Below are 16732 nucleotides of genomic sequence, written 5' to 3' on the forward strand. Positions count from 1 at the left end.
TGCAAAAGCATGAAATAGGGCCCTTACTTTACACCATACACAAAACTTAAAATGTATCCAAGACCTAAACATAAGACCTAAAGTTACAAAAGTCTTAGAACAAAGTGTGAAAAGCTTCATCACAGCATTTAGCAATGATTTCTTGACTATGCCACCAAAAGCACAGATAAGTAAAAGAAGATAAAATGGACTGTATCAAACTTTAAATCTTTTATGCAGCAAAGGATATAATCAACAGTGAAAAGTTAACCTATGGAATGGGAGACATGTGCACATAATATATCTGATGAGGGGTTTGTTATGGTTTGGAATGTGAGGCAACAAGGAAGGTTTGGAGGAGAAATGATCGGATTATAGCCTTCATCTAATCAGTGCATTAATCCCTGATGGGATTAACTGAGTGGTAACTGGAGGCAGGTGGGGTGAAGCTAGAGGAAGTGGTAGACTGGGGGTGTGGGGGTATATATTTTGTATCTGGTGAGTAGACTCTCCCTCTGCTTCCTAATCACCCGTGATGTGAATTGCATACCTCCACCACTCTCTCCCTCCATGATGTTCAGTCTCACCTACAGCCCTGAGGAATGGAGCCAGCCTTCTATGGACTAAAACCTCTTAAACTGTGAACCCTCAAATAAACCCTTCCTCCTTTACAGTTGTTCTGGTCGGATCCTTTTAGTCACAGGAGCAAAAAAGCTAAGACAGGGTTTAAATGTAGAATATACACAGATCTACTACTGAACAAAAAATCCGTCTGATCAAAAAAACAGGAAAGGGTTTTGAATAAATATTTCTCCAAAGAAGATATATAAATGTCCAACAAATATATTAAAAGATAATATCACTAATCATTTGGGAAATATAATCAAAATCATAATGAGATTATCATCTCATACCCATAAGGATGACTACTATCTAAAAAATCAGGACGTAACAAGTGTTAGCATGTAAAGAAATCAGAACCCTTATGCAATTGGTGAGAATGTAAAATGGTGGTTCCTCAAAAAAGTAAAAATAAAATTACATGATCCAGCAATTCCAATTCTAGGAACATATCCAAAAGAATTGAAAGCAGGATCTTGAAAAGATATTTGCAGACCCATGTTCATAGGAGCATTATTTACAATAGCCAAGCGGTAACGCAACCCAAATATCCATCAACAGGTAAACAAAATGTGGATATACCTACAATGGGGTATTATTCAGCTTTAAAAGGGAAGGAAATTCTGATGTGTGCTACATTATTAACTCTTAAGGACATTATGCCAAGTGAAACAAACCAGTCACAAAAATAGTACTGTATGAGTTCACTTACATGAGATACCAGAGTGGTCAAATTCAGAGAAACAGAATGTTGGTTATCTGAATCTAGGGGAAGGAAAAATGGGAAGTTTTTGTTTAATGGATATAGTTTCAGTTTAGCAAATGAAAAAATTCTAGAGATTAGTTGCACAACAATGTGCGTACACTTAACACTACTGAATTGTACACTTGAAGTGGTTAAGATGGTTTTTTAAAACATATTTTTAGTTGTCAACAGACCTTTATTTTATTTATTTATATGTGGTGTTGAGAATCAAATCCAGGGCCTCACACATGTTAGGCAAGCGCTGTACCACTGAGCTACAACCCCAACTCAAGATGGTTTTTTTAATGCCTTAATATGCTCCTCCCTCTGACAGGCCTTAATGTACTGCTCTGTTGAGTTCACCTATGTCAAAATTCCTCTTCTGGCTGAACATATTTTGTTTTGAGGTTATTAATTAATAAAACTACTCAAAGGCTAAGAAACCTTATTATGCAAATGAACTATCCTGAAAGCAGGTTAGCATTTTTTCAAATTCACCACAGGTATGTCAAAGATACTGGATATTTAATAATATGTACAATTTTTTCAAAGCATTAGTATGGAAAACTATTTTTCCTGTTACTGGACTCAGTCAACCACCTGGATGCCATCCTCTTAAATGTGAGTGATTTCTGGCTCTAGATTATTCTCTGTACATATTTAGAAAGGAATTTTAATACACGTTTTCAGGAAAAAGTATTTATTTAACACCATTACAAAAATATTTAGGCACATAATTTTCATGTTTATGTCACCTGATTTACATACCGCAATCCTCAGTACCTTTTAAAAACACTAAATAAATCAGTCAATAGAATCTATATTGAAAAATATTATGAAAGGCTAACATTTGTAGACAAAAATCAGTTGATCATCAGCATGAGAAAGAAAATATTTGTGAACAAAATAATTTCTAAAAACATTTTTCTGAAACAATAAATCTAACCAGTAGATTTCTTTTTAAAAAGTATTTTCAAAGTAAACAAAGCTAATAAAACAAAACATACAAACAATAACAACAACAAAACACCAAAGATAACCTGACACTAAGAACTGGAAGACGGGTTTAGAAAACGGAGGTAATGGCGCCAGAGACGCACATATGCCAACAGCTCAAGCCTGGAAGCAGAGGCAGCAGAGTCGAGGGCATTCATTCTGAGAAGGGAAGGAAGAGGGTCTGGTCTGCACAGTTAAGTAACAAACTGAGAAACTTTTAACTGAATTACCATTATGAAATGTAATTATCTTCCTCTAAGATAGGAAACAGCTTTCCTTTTTTGAAATTTACCATCATAATATGAAATAACTTTGTTCTTTTTAAAAACAGAATCACTTGCATCAGGCAGTGGCCACAATTAAATTAAGTAGGTATTTAAAAAAGAAAAGACAGTGAACAGAAACAGGTATCTAAGCATATTAAGGTCAGATTTCCAGGAAATACATTGTCCAGGTCTTTTTCATTTAAGGAGTACCAGTTAAGAATCTTTTTTTGCCTACAATCCCACCATGAAATAGGGACTGTAGCCACATTTTCTATGTGCCTAATAGGTACTAGGCATTGCACTAAGTTATTTTGCATTTATTATCGCATTTATTATGAATGTTTTTTCCTCAGGGAGGGAAAAGTCAATTACAGCCTTGTTTGTTAGGAGGAGCCAGTATTACATACTTACAGGGAAGCAAGAACATTTGTAGCCAACAAGGAACTCGGGCTGCACACAGAATTCTAAGGGTTGTGTCTCTTATCTTGAAGCTAGAAGACTTACTCGAGTTTCACAAGACCTCTCAGATTAAAAAGCTGCTACAGGAAGGGCACCCTAGAATCAGTGACCTGGTAAACGTGCACACAGCTCTAATTCACAAATCACTGCCTCCTTTTATCTGTTTTCCCTCTCAATTTGGGTCCAGGCCACCACCGTCGGCTGAAGTATTACATGCTCCTTGAGCGCAAAGACCCATGTCCTATTCATCCATTCCCCCAAGCTTAGCAAAATGCTTGACATACAACAGTTATTCATCAAATCTTTACCCTCTGAACAAGTCCATGATAAGGGAAGCAAAGGCAGGCCCAAAGCCCTAGGTACTCTTCCAAGTCAATCAAATGTGAAATTCCATTATTTGTATGAAGAACCTGCCTCAGCTTTACTGACTGAAACCTCTCACGAATTTCTCATATGATAGGATTACAGAAAATTTGCCAGTGCATTTTTTTCAACCAAAATGCAAGTTGGATGCTACAAATGACTGACTCATAGTTGACAGCCACATGAAGCAATTAAAATTAAGTGACACGGTAGCAATGTGCAGCCTGACTAACCAGGGTTATTCTAATCTATCTCACATTTACCACAAGCAGATTGGCCAGAGGATTTCACCTTCATTAACTCAAGGAGAGGAGCCATTACCTCCTTTCAGAATTCTTACCACAGTTTTTCTTGGTGGGCAAATGAAGGACTTAACTATACTGCCTATTTTCCTCTTAGAAAGAAGCTAATAGGTCAAAGAATTTTTGCCTATCAACCTTGGAGCAAAATCCAGACATACTAAGAGATACCAGATTATCAAGCAAATGTCTACACTGTATTATACCAGGCCTGTAAACAATCAAAAACCGTAAACTCCAAAAAGTGGCTAGCCACTCGGTTCAATCTCGAACTTACCCATGTTGCTCTCTCTTATCTTAAAATGGTGGTGGTAGCTGGAGGAGGCCTACCAGGATCAGAACACAGGGCAGAAGCTCTGAGTTGCCGTACCTGCTCTGTCAGATAGTTCAACACAGACAGGGGCTCTGAGGTATAGTGCATTCCATGAGCTGTAACTATACATGATTTTCTTAAATTAACTGAACTACATACCAACTGAGATCAGCCTAGAAGTTGGATAAACTCCATGAGAGGGTGACCTGTCGCTCTCCCTAATTTGCAAAGTCTATTTCTGACACCAAATTCAATCAAGCACTTGCCTCTTTGAAAGAGTTCATGCTAACTCACTTCGTATCCCTGTTTCCTTATGGAAAAGCAATTCAACAAATGGAGCATGGTTTAATACAAAGAACATGGAGTTTGATTTATAAACAAACTGGGTCTTGTTTTTCTAATGGTAAAATAGAGACAAATAAGAGACAGCATTCTCCCACTGGAATTTTTTTAGGTCAGATAATGCTGGAAAAAAGTGAGCCTATAGTCTGGGCTCAATATAATTTTTCAAATAGGAAGAAAAATATCAGAATTTTCCTAGTCTCATATTGAGACACCAAAATACTGATAGTTTGAGGACAACAGAGCCCAGTGGTTTCCAAACTCAAACAGAAGCTAGTGTATATAAGTAGGGCAAAAAGTACCAGCTTCTGGTACAGACTGCACAACCAGCCTGAGCAAACACATTCATCTTTAGTCAATGGATGTCTCTGAGCAAAGCCATGAAACTGTGTTTAACTTCCCCAAGAGGCAATTCAGGCAATGCCCTTTCACAGGTACTGTCCCAGGATGCAGTACTGGACTTGAGGGAAGCTGGCAAGCTCATTTAGTGAAGGTGGGGCAGAGCATCTAGGTGGGTGTGTCCCAAGGAGAGGAATGCTCATGCCATTTAAAAAGGGAGGAATGTTGACACTACCAAAGGTCCAGCCTTGACAATACAAAAATCCCAACCAGCTTTTCCTCTCAAATCAATCATTCAGAAATGTGGGTCCTTGTCATATTGATCTGAGAAATAAAAAGAGCAACCAAACCTAGAGGCGGGAGGCATGAGGAAAGAGGAGGTGGTCAGCTTGCCCATCTGCCATCCTTGCAGAGAAGGGGCCAGTGCCAAACTGTGCTGGTTTACAAAATGCATCTTTTCACTTTGATGTTACATTGCAGCATCTGGAATCACACTGTTGTGGGACAGGTAGGGCAGTTGTTTTAACCCCATTTATAGATTTGCAGTTTCTGAGAGCTGAAACAACTTCCTCATAGTCCCAATGTCTTCTGAATGGACTGAGAACTAAATTCTCCATCTTTAACTTCATCACTATGGCAGGAAGGAGATCTTCCAGTTACCTCCCCAAAGAGATGTCTAGCACTTAGCACAATGCCTGACATATACACTCGATACATTTTAGTTGGATGAATGAATCAAACAGATGAGGAAATGAATACAGTGCCCACTTCCTCCATCCCTTCCTTGTCCCCATCCTACAAAACAAAGAGGGAACAACATTTTCAAGGAATCACTCTGCTCATCCCATCAGTTCTCAGGAAAGTGAACGTAGGAAGCAATATATTCCAGAACACCATGTATTTTTTTAGTACCAAAGTTGCTGTCTTTGGCAAATGTGATATTTGTGAAAACAATGCAATCGATAAGAAATAAAATTCAAAGAAATTTCAGATCAGCTGCATTTCTGGCAAAAGATCAAACCACTCCAGACACAGCAATGATTTGAATGATAAGGCTCCGGATGGAGCACATTATATATGCAGCTCTCAGGGACACCTGGATATTGAACTATGGAATAAAATATTTTCAAAAATTGATGTTTCATTGTCAGAACAGAAGAAAAATAAATTAAAAAGCCCAGTACATGTTCCAGTTTGATATAAATTAATTCAAACAATATATTTAAAATAGAGTCAATTATAAGTTTCTCTCGTAAAATTTTAAAAGGCAGCAATCAATCCTTGGATTGTACAAGTGCAAAGGAATGGCATTTTCTCCATAATCATCTCGGTATCTGCGTAGCAACTGCCAGAGTTCTGAGTGGATCAGAAACAGGCACACGCAATTGGAGCAGTCCTCTGGTTACACTGCTCCTTTCCCCTTCATGTCCAGCTTGTTACTGGCCTCTGACTGTTTGTTCAGCTGTTCCTCAGTGAAAGTGATGTACGAGTACACCAGGCTCCCAGCAATACTGCAAAACAGAAAACCACCATGAGGCAGGGAGGAAGGGAAATAGAGATGGTGGAAGGAGTATTTATAATGGCACAAAAAAATGATTAAAAAATAAGTGTTCCACAGTGAGAAACTACGTAAATTCATATAATCAAATACTATGCAACCACTAAAATGACCTAAAATAAAAACAGGGAATGACATTCTTAAATGAGAAAAAATTCTATAAAACATTGATCCTATTTTATTTCAATGAACATGAATATGTACACCAATCTGCATCAGAGCAGAAAGTATGGAAGGAACACACCAAGAATAGGGGTTACATCTGGCTGGTGAGATTAGAGTGATTTTTTTTCCAACTAAAAATAAGTTCACAGTGGCAAACTTCTCACCTGAGCCCTCAGTCTGTGACAGTTGGTTCCTGGTATACCCTGTCTGTCCACCATACCTACTACCATAAGAGTTCACTCTTTGGTTTTGGTTTCTTTTTCTTTTCTTCTTATTTTCAGTGCCACGGATCTAACCCAGGGCCTTGCATATATGCTAGGCAAATGCTCTATCACTGAGATATACCCCCAGCCCCAGGGTTCACTCTTTGGGGCAGTGATTATTCTGTAAATTCTCTGTGAGGACCTCAAATCCACTCAGGATCTATAACCTCCTGTACCAATCAGTAAGCTGAAAGCAAGTAGAAAGAGCCCAAAGATCAGCATTTCCAGCCTGCCCTGCCCTGCTCTTCAATAAGAATATCACCCAGGACTCTCTTGGATCTCCAACCAGCTGGGTGCCAGGGATGGGCTCTGCTTTCAGACGTCTGCTGTGGGTTTGGCCTTCATCTTCTGCCTGACCATGAGGCTCATAAACATGCTGTTGATTTGAAAATCATTATCTTTTCCTCTGTGCTTTGATATCCCAGCCCCAGGCCAGCTAGGTCACAGTGAGAGAGCCTACCTCCTGCTCCCACAAGAAGGAAATGAGGCACTGGCCTTTTCCTGCACACACTTACATAAAACTATCCATTCTCTGAAATGTCAATCCAACCTTCCCAACCAATTTCTTACTGTTTCTCATCTGCGCCTAACAGCATACAATAATGAATCAAACTGTGACTAGTTATTAAAGTCTATTATATGCCATGCATTTTACATTCATTCCCTGCTGTTGCAATATTCCTCCAAGGTTTAATATCCCTGCAAGGTACCTATTTTATAGATGAGGAAACTGAATCCTAGAGTCATAAGAAACTTGCTCAGGGTCACAATGCATCTAACGATGGATCAGAATAAAGCCCAGATCAGTCTTTCTCCACTGCAGCAGCTGCCTACTTTATGGCTCCTACCCAATGACACTGCACTTACTTGTCCTCATCATCCTGTAAACTTCTCAAGGTCTGATTCCTTAAGCTCTACAGAATTTCTTGCACAGGGCCTGGTGCTTTGAAGTAACACAATAAGTAATTGCTGAACTGAATATCCCTTACCACCAAACTCAAAAACTGGTCTCGTGGGCCCAATCCTGAGAGTGCCAGTGTTCACAGTGCTTCATCTTTTCCTTCATCTGGTAGCTTTTTTTTTTTCTCTTTTTTTTTTCATTTTATTGTTTCCAAATTTGATCTGACTCTTCTGGAAACCATTTGTTTTTCTAGTATATCAAGTTAATGATTTACCTGGCAGCTGGGTGGGGACCCAAGGAGATGGCTTACTGAAGTTTTTACCACTAAAGTTAAAAATCCCTTGAGGACCACACTGGTATCCACATGACACTCAATTCCCCTTTGCCTCCAAACCCTCCACTCCAAAACAAAGTGGAGGGTTACACATTTATTCCTTCATTCTATCCTTCTCTAGCTTCCCCCAAAGAATCTAAATCTACATCTGACACACAGTAAGTAATCAGGAGATGGCATTCGTTTTTTTCCCCACCTTCCCTGACAGCCCTTACACAGATCAGAGTGGAAACAGAGTATTGTTAACAAAAGATAGTCCATTCAAGCTGTTATTAAATAAATAAATAAATAGCCTGGGCATGTGGCTCAGTGGTAGTGTGTGTCTGGCCTGTGCAAGGCCCTGGGTTTGATCCCCAGAGTGGTAGGAGGGGTATGTGTGGGATGGTGGGGGAGGCACAACAATAAACTAAATGGCTTATGAAATTTGTTTTTCATAGTTCTAGAGGCTAGAAAAACAACTATCAAGGCAGATTCTGTATCTTCTGAGGAATGTCTTCCTGGTTCAGATGGTGCCTTCTCACCATGTCCCTGCATGTAGGAAGGAGTTGGCTCTTTAGGTATCTCATTTAAGAGAGCTCTAACTCCATGACCCAATACCCCAAAGTCCTACTCCTAGTACCATCACCTTGGGAGTTAACTTAAACATGAATTTTGGAGGAACACAAACATTCATTTCATAGCAAGGAGACAGGCATGATGTAAGAGGAGAGTCACATTGTTGCCACATAGTTACTCAAATAACCAGAGCAAAGCCAAAGCACAGAATATACTGGTCCAAACTCTGGAGATCAAAAAGCAGTCTATTCAATTTTCACAAATTCCAATTTGAAGCAACAACAAATGTTTTTTTTTTTTTTTTTTTTTTGGTACCAGGGATTTAACCCAGGGGTGTTTAACCACTCAGTCAGAGGAGTGGTTAAACACATTTTTTTTTTTTTTTTTTTTGAGACAGGATCTCACTAAGTTGTTGAGGCTGGCTTTGAACTTGCGATCTCCCTGTCTCTACCTTCCAAGGTGCTGGGATTACAGGCGTGTGCCACCATGCCCAGCAACAAAAGATTTCTTATTTCATTTCTATTCCTGACTTAATTGTTGCCAAATATTTACATTCTCAGAAACAAATCCATGAATCACTTGAAGAGAACTGAATACTCATCAATAAGTATATATATGTCAAGCAGTGATGAGTTAATGTTTTGCAAAGGAATTTTAAATTGCTTTCCAGCAGCTATGGGGAAAAAGAGCTAGGAGGAGGGGCAAATCAAAATAGGGAAAAGCCTAGATATTAGGCAGGGTGGGGACCTGTATATGACTTTTTACATATTGCTACCAAATTGTAAATCACAATCTTCTATTGCTAATGAAGAGCATTTCATTTTCTATTGGCTCTGTAAATGTACACATTAGAGTTGAGAACTTTCAGTGTTTTAGAACTGATATATATATGTTAGTGCATCTTAAACATTCATTTAAAAAAAAATAAGGTGCAATCACTACACAAATCTTTTTTAAAATCCAGGCCATTTTCCACCTGCATAATAATTAGACCAAGCTGCTGTGGTGGACACAGCTGGGAGATTCTTGGAAGAAAAAAAGACAAAGCTACAGTTTCCTTTAGACAGGGGTCTAGTCAGAACACTGTGAGTCTGACGGGTAGTGCTGAGTCGGCTTCATCTACTTCTGAATCTATTAAATCTGATGAATCTTCATCATCTGTTCTAATCTACTTCTCAGCTTTCAAAGCAAAGTAAACAGCCCACCTCTTCTAGAATGAGTCATGGAAATACTAGCTTTCAACAGTTAAGATGTCTGTTCTACAAATAATGTATAGTAAAAATGTCTTTCAATGGACCAACCCCACAGCCAGAGAACAAGACTCCTGAAGTCCAGGTTGTCTTCATCTCTTCTTAACCACTGACATGCTTATTCATGTATCTAGGCAGAAGACTCTGCCTCCTAGATTAGGCCTTGCCTTCTACCTGTAAAACGTACCAATCCACATCAAAAGCTATGAACCAAAAGAGTTTGACTCCTGATATTTTTAACATATACAATTCCTGCCAAATAAATGAAACTGGATGTCTAGAAATCACCTCCTTACAGTGACCAGGGATCCCACCTCAATGCCCATACGGAACTGTGAGGCGCCCCTTCCCATCTTCCTTCTCACCAGCTAAACAAACCCGAGCTGCACTGTGGCTCTCTTCTATCACCATTCAGAGTTTTCCGAACTGAAGAGAAACTGAGAGGACACAAGAATTGAGTAAAAAGCATCTAACTGTGGACTGTGCTGCTATAAAGCTCTGTGACATGCTGCAAATTATTTAACTTCTCAGAGCCTTAGTTCCCTCATCTGTGAAATGACGATTATAATAACACCCTTGTAGGCTGGGCACAGTGGTGCATGCCTATAGTCCCAGCAGCTCAAGAGGCTGAGACAGGAGGATTTCAAGTTCAAAGCCATCCTCAGCAACTTAGTGAGGCCCTAAGCAACTTGGCAAGACCCTATCTCAAAAAATAAAAAATAGAAAGGGCTGGCTGGGGATGTGGCTCAGTATTTGAGCACCCCTGAGTTCAATCCCCGCTACCCTAAACAAAAGCAAAAGCAAAAAAACACACACAAAAAAAACTCTCTCTTGTAGGACTAACATCAAATTGTTAATTATTAGTAGAATTAGTATATATTAGTTAATATATAATATGCAATTAATCAGTTAATACATAAATATACATTAAATTTTACACTTAAAATTTATAATAATTTACTTAAATTATATAATAGGACAATAAATCATTTCAAAAGGCATACAATAGCCATCCAACAGGGGTGAAAGTCAAATGCTGAAACATATCAGGGGCCAACACTACCACAAGAGCAAGAAGAAGACAGCAGTTCTCGTATATGATACTTCTCTGTATGGCTTCACACTCATCCACCCACACATCAAGGAGGAGTTCCAGTATAATAGGGTCTTCCTGTTTGGGTCATCCTAACCAGGTCTTAATTATACTGCAAGCAGCCAAGTCCGACCCACCCTCTATTATCCGTAGTTTATTAGTAACTCTCAGACTGTCCTCCTATTTAGGTACTCATTCTCCCTGTTAGGAGACATTTGTGGCTTCTCAAACTTGGGTGCCAATCTATTTTCACAAAATTACCTTTGAGAAATTGGTCTCACTGAAGCCACACTGGTATGCCTACTGCCCACCCTACCCCACACCTGCATTTCTGCTTCCGTGCTTTTGTTCAGTCAGTCTTAAGAGATGGAATACCCATCCTTCTCTTTCCATCTCTCCTAATCCTACCTTCTCATCAAATAACCTTTCTTCCAAGCAACTTGGAATTCCTGAGACACATTGTATTACTGATGCCAGTCTGATAGCTATTCTGACATTTATGTTATGATAGTTATAAATGCTCTTTGAAGAGATTGTAGAAAAAGTGGTCACTGCTGTCAATGCCATATAAGTGCCTAATGTTATCATAAATGCAGTATGATCCCTATATAAATGCAGGCTATTGCCATTAACATAATTATTCCACATTTCTCCTACTCCTTCAGGGTAATCTCAACATAGTGGCTAAAACTAAGTCAGATCATATCAGCTGTTCAAATTTCTCCAACATCTATCTCTCAAAAATCATTCTGTAATGACTAAAAGGTCCTCTCAAATCTATTCCTCTAACTCATGATCCCCATGGCCCTATCTCCTTTTACTCACTCCACTCCAGCCAGCCACACTAGCCTCCTTGTTTCTAGAACATTCCAGGCACACTCCCACTTCAGGGCCTTTTCACTTGCTCGTCCATCCAGAATCAGCACGGTTCATCACCTCAATTCCTTTAGGTCTTTACGTGAAATCCAGCTTTCTCAGTAGGTGCTCCACACTCCCATAAATTTCCTTAACCCACTTCCCCACTTTATTTTTCTTCATTATTATTTATTTCCAACTAACCGAGCATATATTTCACTCATCTATCTTTATTTTGTCTCCACTATTAGAAAGAAAACTCCATGAGGACAAGGATTCTGATTTGTTTTAGAGCAGCACTATTCTCATTGCCTAAAAGAATGCTGGTTGTGTAATAGGTAACTACTGTGCATCTGCTGTTAAACGATGAATTCCTGGGTAGATTACAAATTCCTGAAATAAACTTCATGTTTGGTTTTGCCATGCACTAGGCAGTTGCTTTCTTTAATATATGTACAGAGTGGGTTCACAGTTTATTTTTACCCTGCCTATCAAGGGAGATTAAAACAAAAAAACAAAAAAAAAAAAAAAAAAAAAAAAAACAGAGCAGTAGTAAGGTAAGAGGTAAGCAAGATTTCAGAAATGTCTGAAATCCAGAGGAGCCATTTTAAAACCTCATCTTGTGTCCCCTGGCATGGCTAAATAAACACCTAGCAAGGAGGAGCTCATGTCTTGGGGCAGATTTTTAGAGCTCTATTAGTGTTGGGATCTTGGCTCTGCTTCTTACTATGGTAGCAGGCAAGTAATTACACCTCTGGGAGCCTTAATTTCATTCTGTGAAGTGGGGGAGGTGTTCATGAAATGACATGAAAAGGGGGCTGTCATATACTGGGTACTCAACAAACAACAACTCCCTGTTGCCTTCCCAGGTACCCAGTAATATCATTTCTATACTAAAATAACTGTTGATCTTTGCACAGACTTCAAAAATAGAAGTGCTTTCATCACAGAAGTCTGGCCAGAATATGAACCATTTCATCTGCCTAGGAGTTTTTGGAGTTTGCCCAGGAGTAAATTTCTTAAAAGCCAATTTCTAAATGTTGTTGTGATGTTTGTGGCACTCACAGCCCTTGACAAGGATATTATTTTCTTTATTAACTGGTATGATTCAGGCGAATGCTGTCTTTCAGATCAGAACTCTAATAAGGTCCCACGTATATAAATAAGTTTGTGGAAGATTGTACTACAGAAAAGTCAAGGAAAAAAAGAAGACACAGCCACATCAATGTTCATAGCTGCTCAATTCACAATAGCCAGATTGTGGAACCAACCTAGATATCCTTCAATTGATGAATGGATAAAGAAACTGTGGTATATATATATATATATACCACACACAATGGAATATTACTCAGCTATAAAGAATAGTAAAATTATGGCATTTGCAGGCAAATGGATGAAATTGGAGAATATCATGTTGAGATAAGCCAATCTCAAAAAACCAAAGGACGAATGATCTCGATGATAAGCAGATAATGACACATAATGGGGGGTGGGAGTGGGGCAAGAATAAAAAAAAAAAAGAAGAAGAAGATAAGCCTGAATACTTGTTTTCTACCAATTCCTACTGTTTGGGGTGTTTTGGAAGAAGTTTTCTTATACTTTTAGGAACAGTCCCTTTTTTGCTCTCTTGATATTTTTGATACTTGAGACTGAAGTATTTCCATTATTTTCTTCCTTGCTTCTGTGTTCTTTTTTCTTTCTTCCTCTTAAAAACCCATAAATATGGGTGAAGGAATCCCATTCAAATTACAAGAATACATTTTATGTGTTTTCCATACCTAGACAAAATTCTATCTAATTCCTGAGTCTTGTAAAAGAACCTCAGACCTCCTGACCACCTAACACACCTCCCTCAGAATATTCTGGGGACTCACTCAAAAAAGCTGAGTGGTAGAACTAGGAAGTAAGTGTTACATCAGCAGCAACTAACTGATGATACAAAACAAGTCCTTTTCTATTTCCAAATGAGCAAGTCATTAAGGAAAAAAGAGCTTATAGAGAAGCTCTTCAGGAAAAGGCTGGAACCAGAACAGTCTATAACAATGGAATTATTCAGGAAGAAAAGCAGCCTGGCACTAAGAAGCCACACAGACTTCTAAGGAAGCAGGCAAAAGAATCCAAAATGAGAACACTAAACTCAGGGGCTGCACAGAAGTAGCTAGACCAAAGTCCTGGGAAGCAACTCTATAGCTGGACTGTGAGCTATACCATGTACCATCCAGAGACTGTGGAGACAGTAAAACAGCTTTTGTTACATGTCCGGAGCTGGCAGGTCACGCGCCCTGCCTTGCCTCAAGGTCACGCGCCTTGACTCATGGTCACGCCCCCTGCCTCGCCTCATGCTGAGCTAAGATGGTGCCTGCTGGATGCTGGCGGGGTGTGCCTCTACCTGCTTACACACCTGTCAGACTATACCAGGTGCATCAGACTAGATTATGTGGTGCTTCATGATTGGCCAACTACACTTCCTTATTCGAGTTCTGGCGCGAGACTAGTCTTGCCTTCGCGCGCTTTCCTCTGATTGGTTTTTGTACTTTATATTAACTGTGTTTATTCCCCTAATAAACGAGACTTGATCAGGCTTTTGTCTTGTCTCCATTTCCTGTGTCTCTTGTCCCTCTCAATCCCCGCTCCCCCCTCCAGGTTTCCGTTGAAGTCCTGGGGGTCAGGACAGTTACACAAAAGGTATCTGGTTTAAGAGCACATAACTAGTGTACTGCACATTATGAAGGGATATGAAAATAAAATTAATTCATTTATCTACTCATCATTTACTAAACAATACTGGGGTTAAGAACGAACACTCAGAAAACAAATCACGGACAAATTTCTTAGCAGCTGGGTAATATGGGGTAAGTTTCTTAATTTCTCTGTGAAATGGAGGTCATAGTACCTATCTCACAGGGCCATTGATAATTGGGACTTTATCTAAATTCTATAATTTTGCTTGTCAAAAGAAGTCTCTTTTGACATTTTGTTAATGAAAAGCCCCAAATCGGGAAACAATATTTGCAAATCATATATTCGAAAAAAGGATTTGTATCCACAATATACATAGACCTCTAAAAAATAAGAAAATAAACCAAATTTTGAAAATAGGCAAAATATCATTTGACCAAGAAATATATACAAATGGTAAATGAGCACATGAAATGATACTCAACCTCATTAATCCTTAGGGAAATAATTAAAATCATAATGAGATATCCTTACAGACTAATTAGAATGGTTAAAATTAAAAAACAAAACAAAACACCAGCAATCCCAAAAGTCAAGACTTGGAGCAACTGTAAGTTTCATGCATTGCTGGTGGCTATGCAAAATGGTCCTGCCACTCTGGAAGATAGTTTAGAAATTTCTTATAAAGTTAAATATATTTGCCATATCACCCAGGAATTTCAGTCCTAAGCATTTATCCCATTAAAATGAAAAGTTATGTACACACACTTACAAGTAAATATTTATAGCAACTAACATATAATAGCTAAAAAATGCAAACAGCCTATATCTTTCAAATGGTGGAAGGATAAACTGTGGTATTTCTATTCAATAGAGCAGTACTCAGCAATAAAAATGACACATGCAAAAACACAGATGGAAACTCATGGGCAGTAGGCTAGCAAAAGAGCCCTACTCAAAAGCTATATGCATATCATTTACATAACATTCTAGAAACTACACAGACAGAAAACAGATCTTCACTGGGGTCTGAGGGGAGCAGGAGAGGCTATATGAAAAAGGGCAAGAGGAAGATTTTAGAGGGTAACAGAATTGTTCAGTTTCTTGATTGTGGTAGTGGTGGTAGTGATTACAGGTCTGTATGTATTTGCCAAAACTCAGTACTTTGCTGTATTTAATCACACATTAATTTTTTAATGGCAGAAAAAGAGTCATAGGAAAAAGTGAGTTCCAGAAAGTCTAAGAATGCTAGGGTAGGCAGCTGTGAGGATAATGATGTTCTCTGGAAAGGCATCGTTATTCAAGCCTAAGTCACATGCTGTGGCCCAGACCTGGATGGAAGTACAGAAGCATGTTCCATTTTCACTCTGATCATCCCCACCCTCTCTGCTGCTTTTCTTGGCTTGGCAGAGCTCTCAGGATTCAGTCACTTGGAAAAAGGTCTCCACCGGAGTTGGAGACAGGCTCTCAATATAGCTTAAACCAGGGGGAAAAACAAACAAACAAACAAACAACAAGGACAACAAAAACCCCTCCCTAAATCACAGAATCACAGATTAAGCCTGAAAAGATACTATGCAAGCATCCTGCCTCCCGCACATGAATCATACCACAGAGGGCTCTTCAGACTTTTCTTAAAACAGTAAACAAACTAGGAAGGAGGCAGGGCAGCAAGATATGTCCAGGTTTAATCACAGGTTATTTTAAAAACACAGTTCTATTAGTGATTTTCTTCAAAGTACCATCTGTCGAGGATTAATTGACATTTTCAAACTAAGTGAAATCTAATAAGGAGCTCCTATAACTATGGGATTTGTTTATTTGCTTTTGGAACTGAAGATTGAACCCAGGGGCATTTAACAACTAAACCACATTCATAGTCCTTTCTATTTTTTATTTTGGGACAGGGTCTGTGCCCCCACTGTGCCTATTAAGTTTGGTTTTTACATTACATATGGGTTTTTTTTTTAATGTCTTCAACCTCTGAGTCTGCTTACTGACTAGTGGGAAAAAAACAAAGGAAAGGTAAGCAATGAAGGCATAATTTTCATTTTAAAGAGAAAAAGTGGGGGAAAATTAGACAATATACTTTCCTTGCCAAAAGCTAACAAACACACTATAATGGAAATATTTAAATAGGAGTCAGGATACTTGGATTTAAATCCCAACTGTGCAAATAATTTAAGTGTCCACTGGCTGAATAAAGCATACTACCACTTATTCTCCCTGGATTTGTAATAAAATGGAGATTAAAGAGAGATCTGGAATTTAAAATTTATTAAAATGTGAAAACAATTACAAATTACTAAAAATGTTAAGAATACCATTAACATCATTGTCAGACTGGTACTACT

The 16732-nt window shown here is 38.7% G+C and overlaps 1 protein-coding gene across 2 annotated transcripts in view; it reads right to left on the bottom strand.

Moving 5' to 3' along the window:
- Positions 1–2006: 2006 nt before the first annotated feature.
- The window catches only part of SLC35D1 (solute carrier family 35 member D1), a 44717-nt gene continuing 29991 nt past the window's right edge, over positions 2007–16732 (bottom strand). For both annotated transcript variants that reach the window (XM_079117825.1, XM_079117826.1), the window contains one exon: positions 2007–6233. In XM_079117825.1, coding sequence (XP_078973951.1) covers positions 6125–6233 — 109 coding nt within the window. In that variant the 3' untranslated portion in view covers positions 2007–6124. The remainder of the gene's footprint in view (positions 6234–16732) is intronic.

This window comes from Sciurus vulgaris, assembly GCF_902686455.1.
Source record: "Sciurus vulgaris genome assembly, chromosome: 1".
Classification (NCBI taxonomy): Eukaryota; Metazoa; Chordata; class Mammalia; order Rodentia; family Sciuridae; genus Sciurus; species Sciurus vulgaris.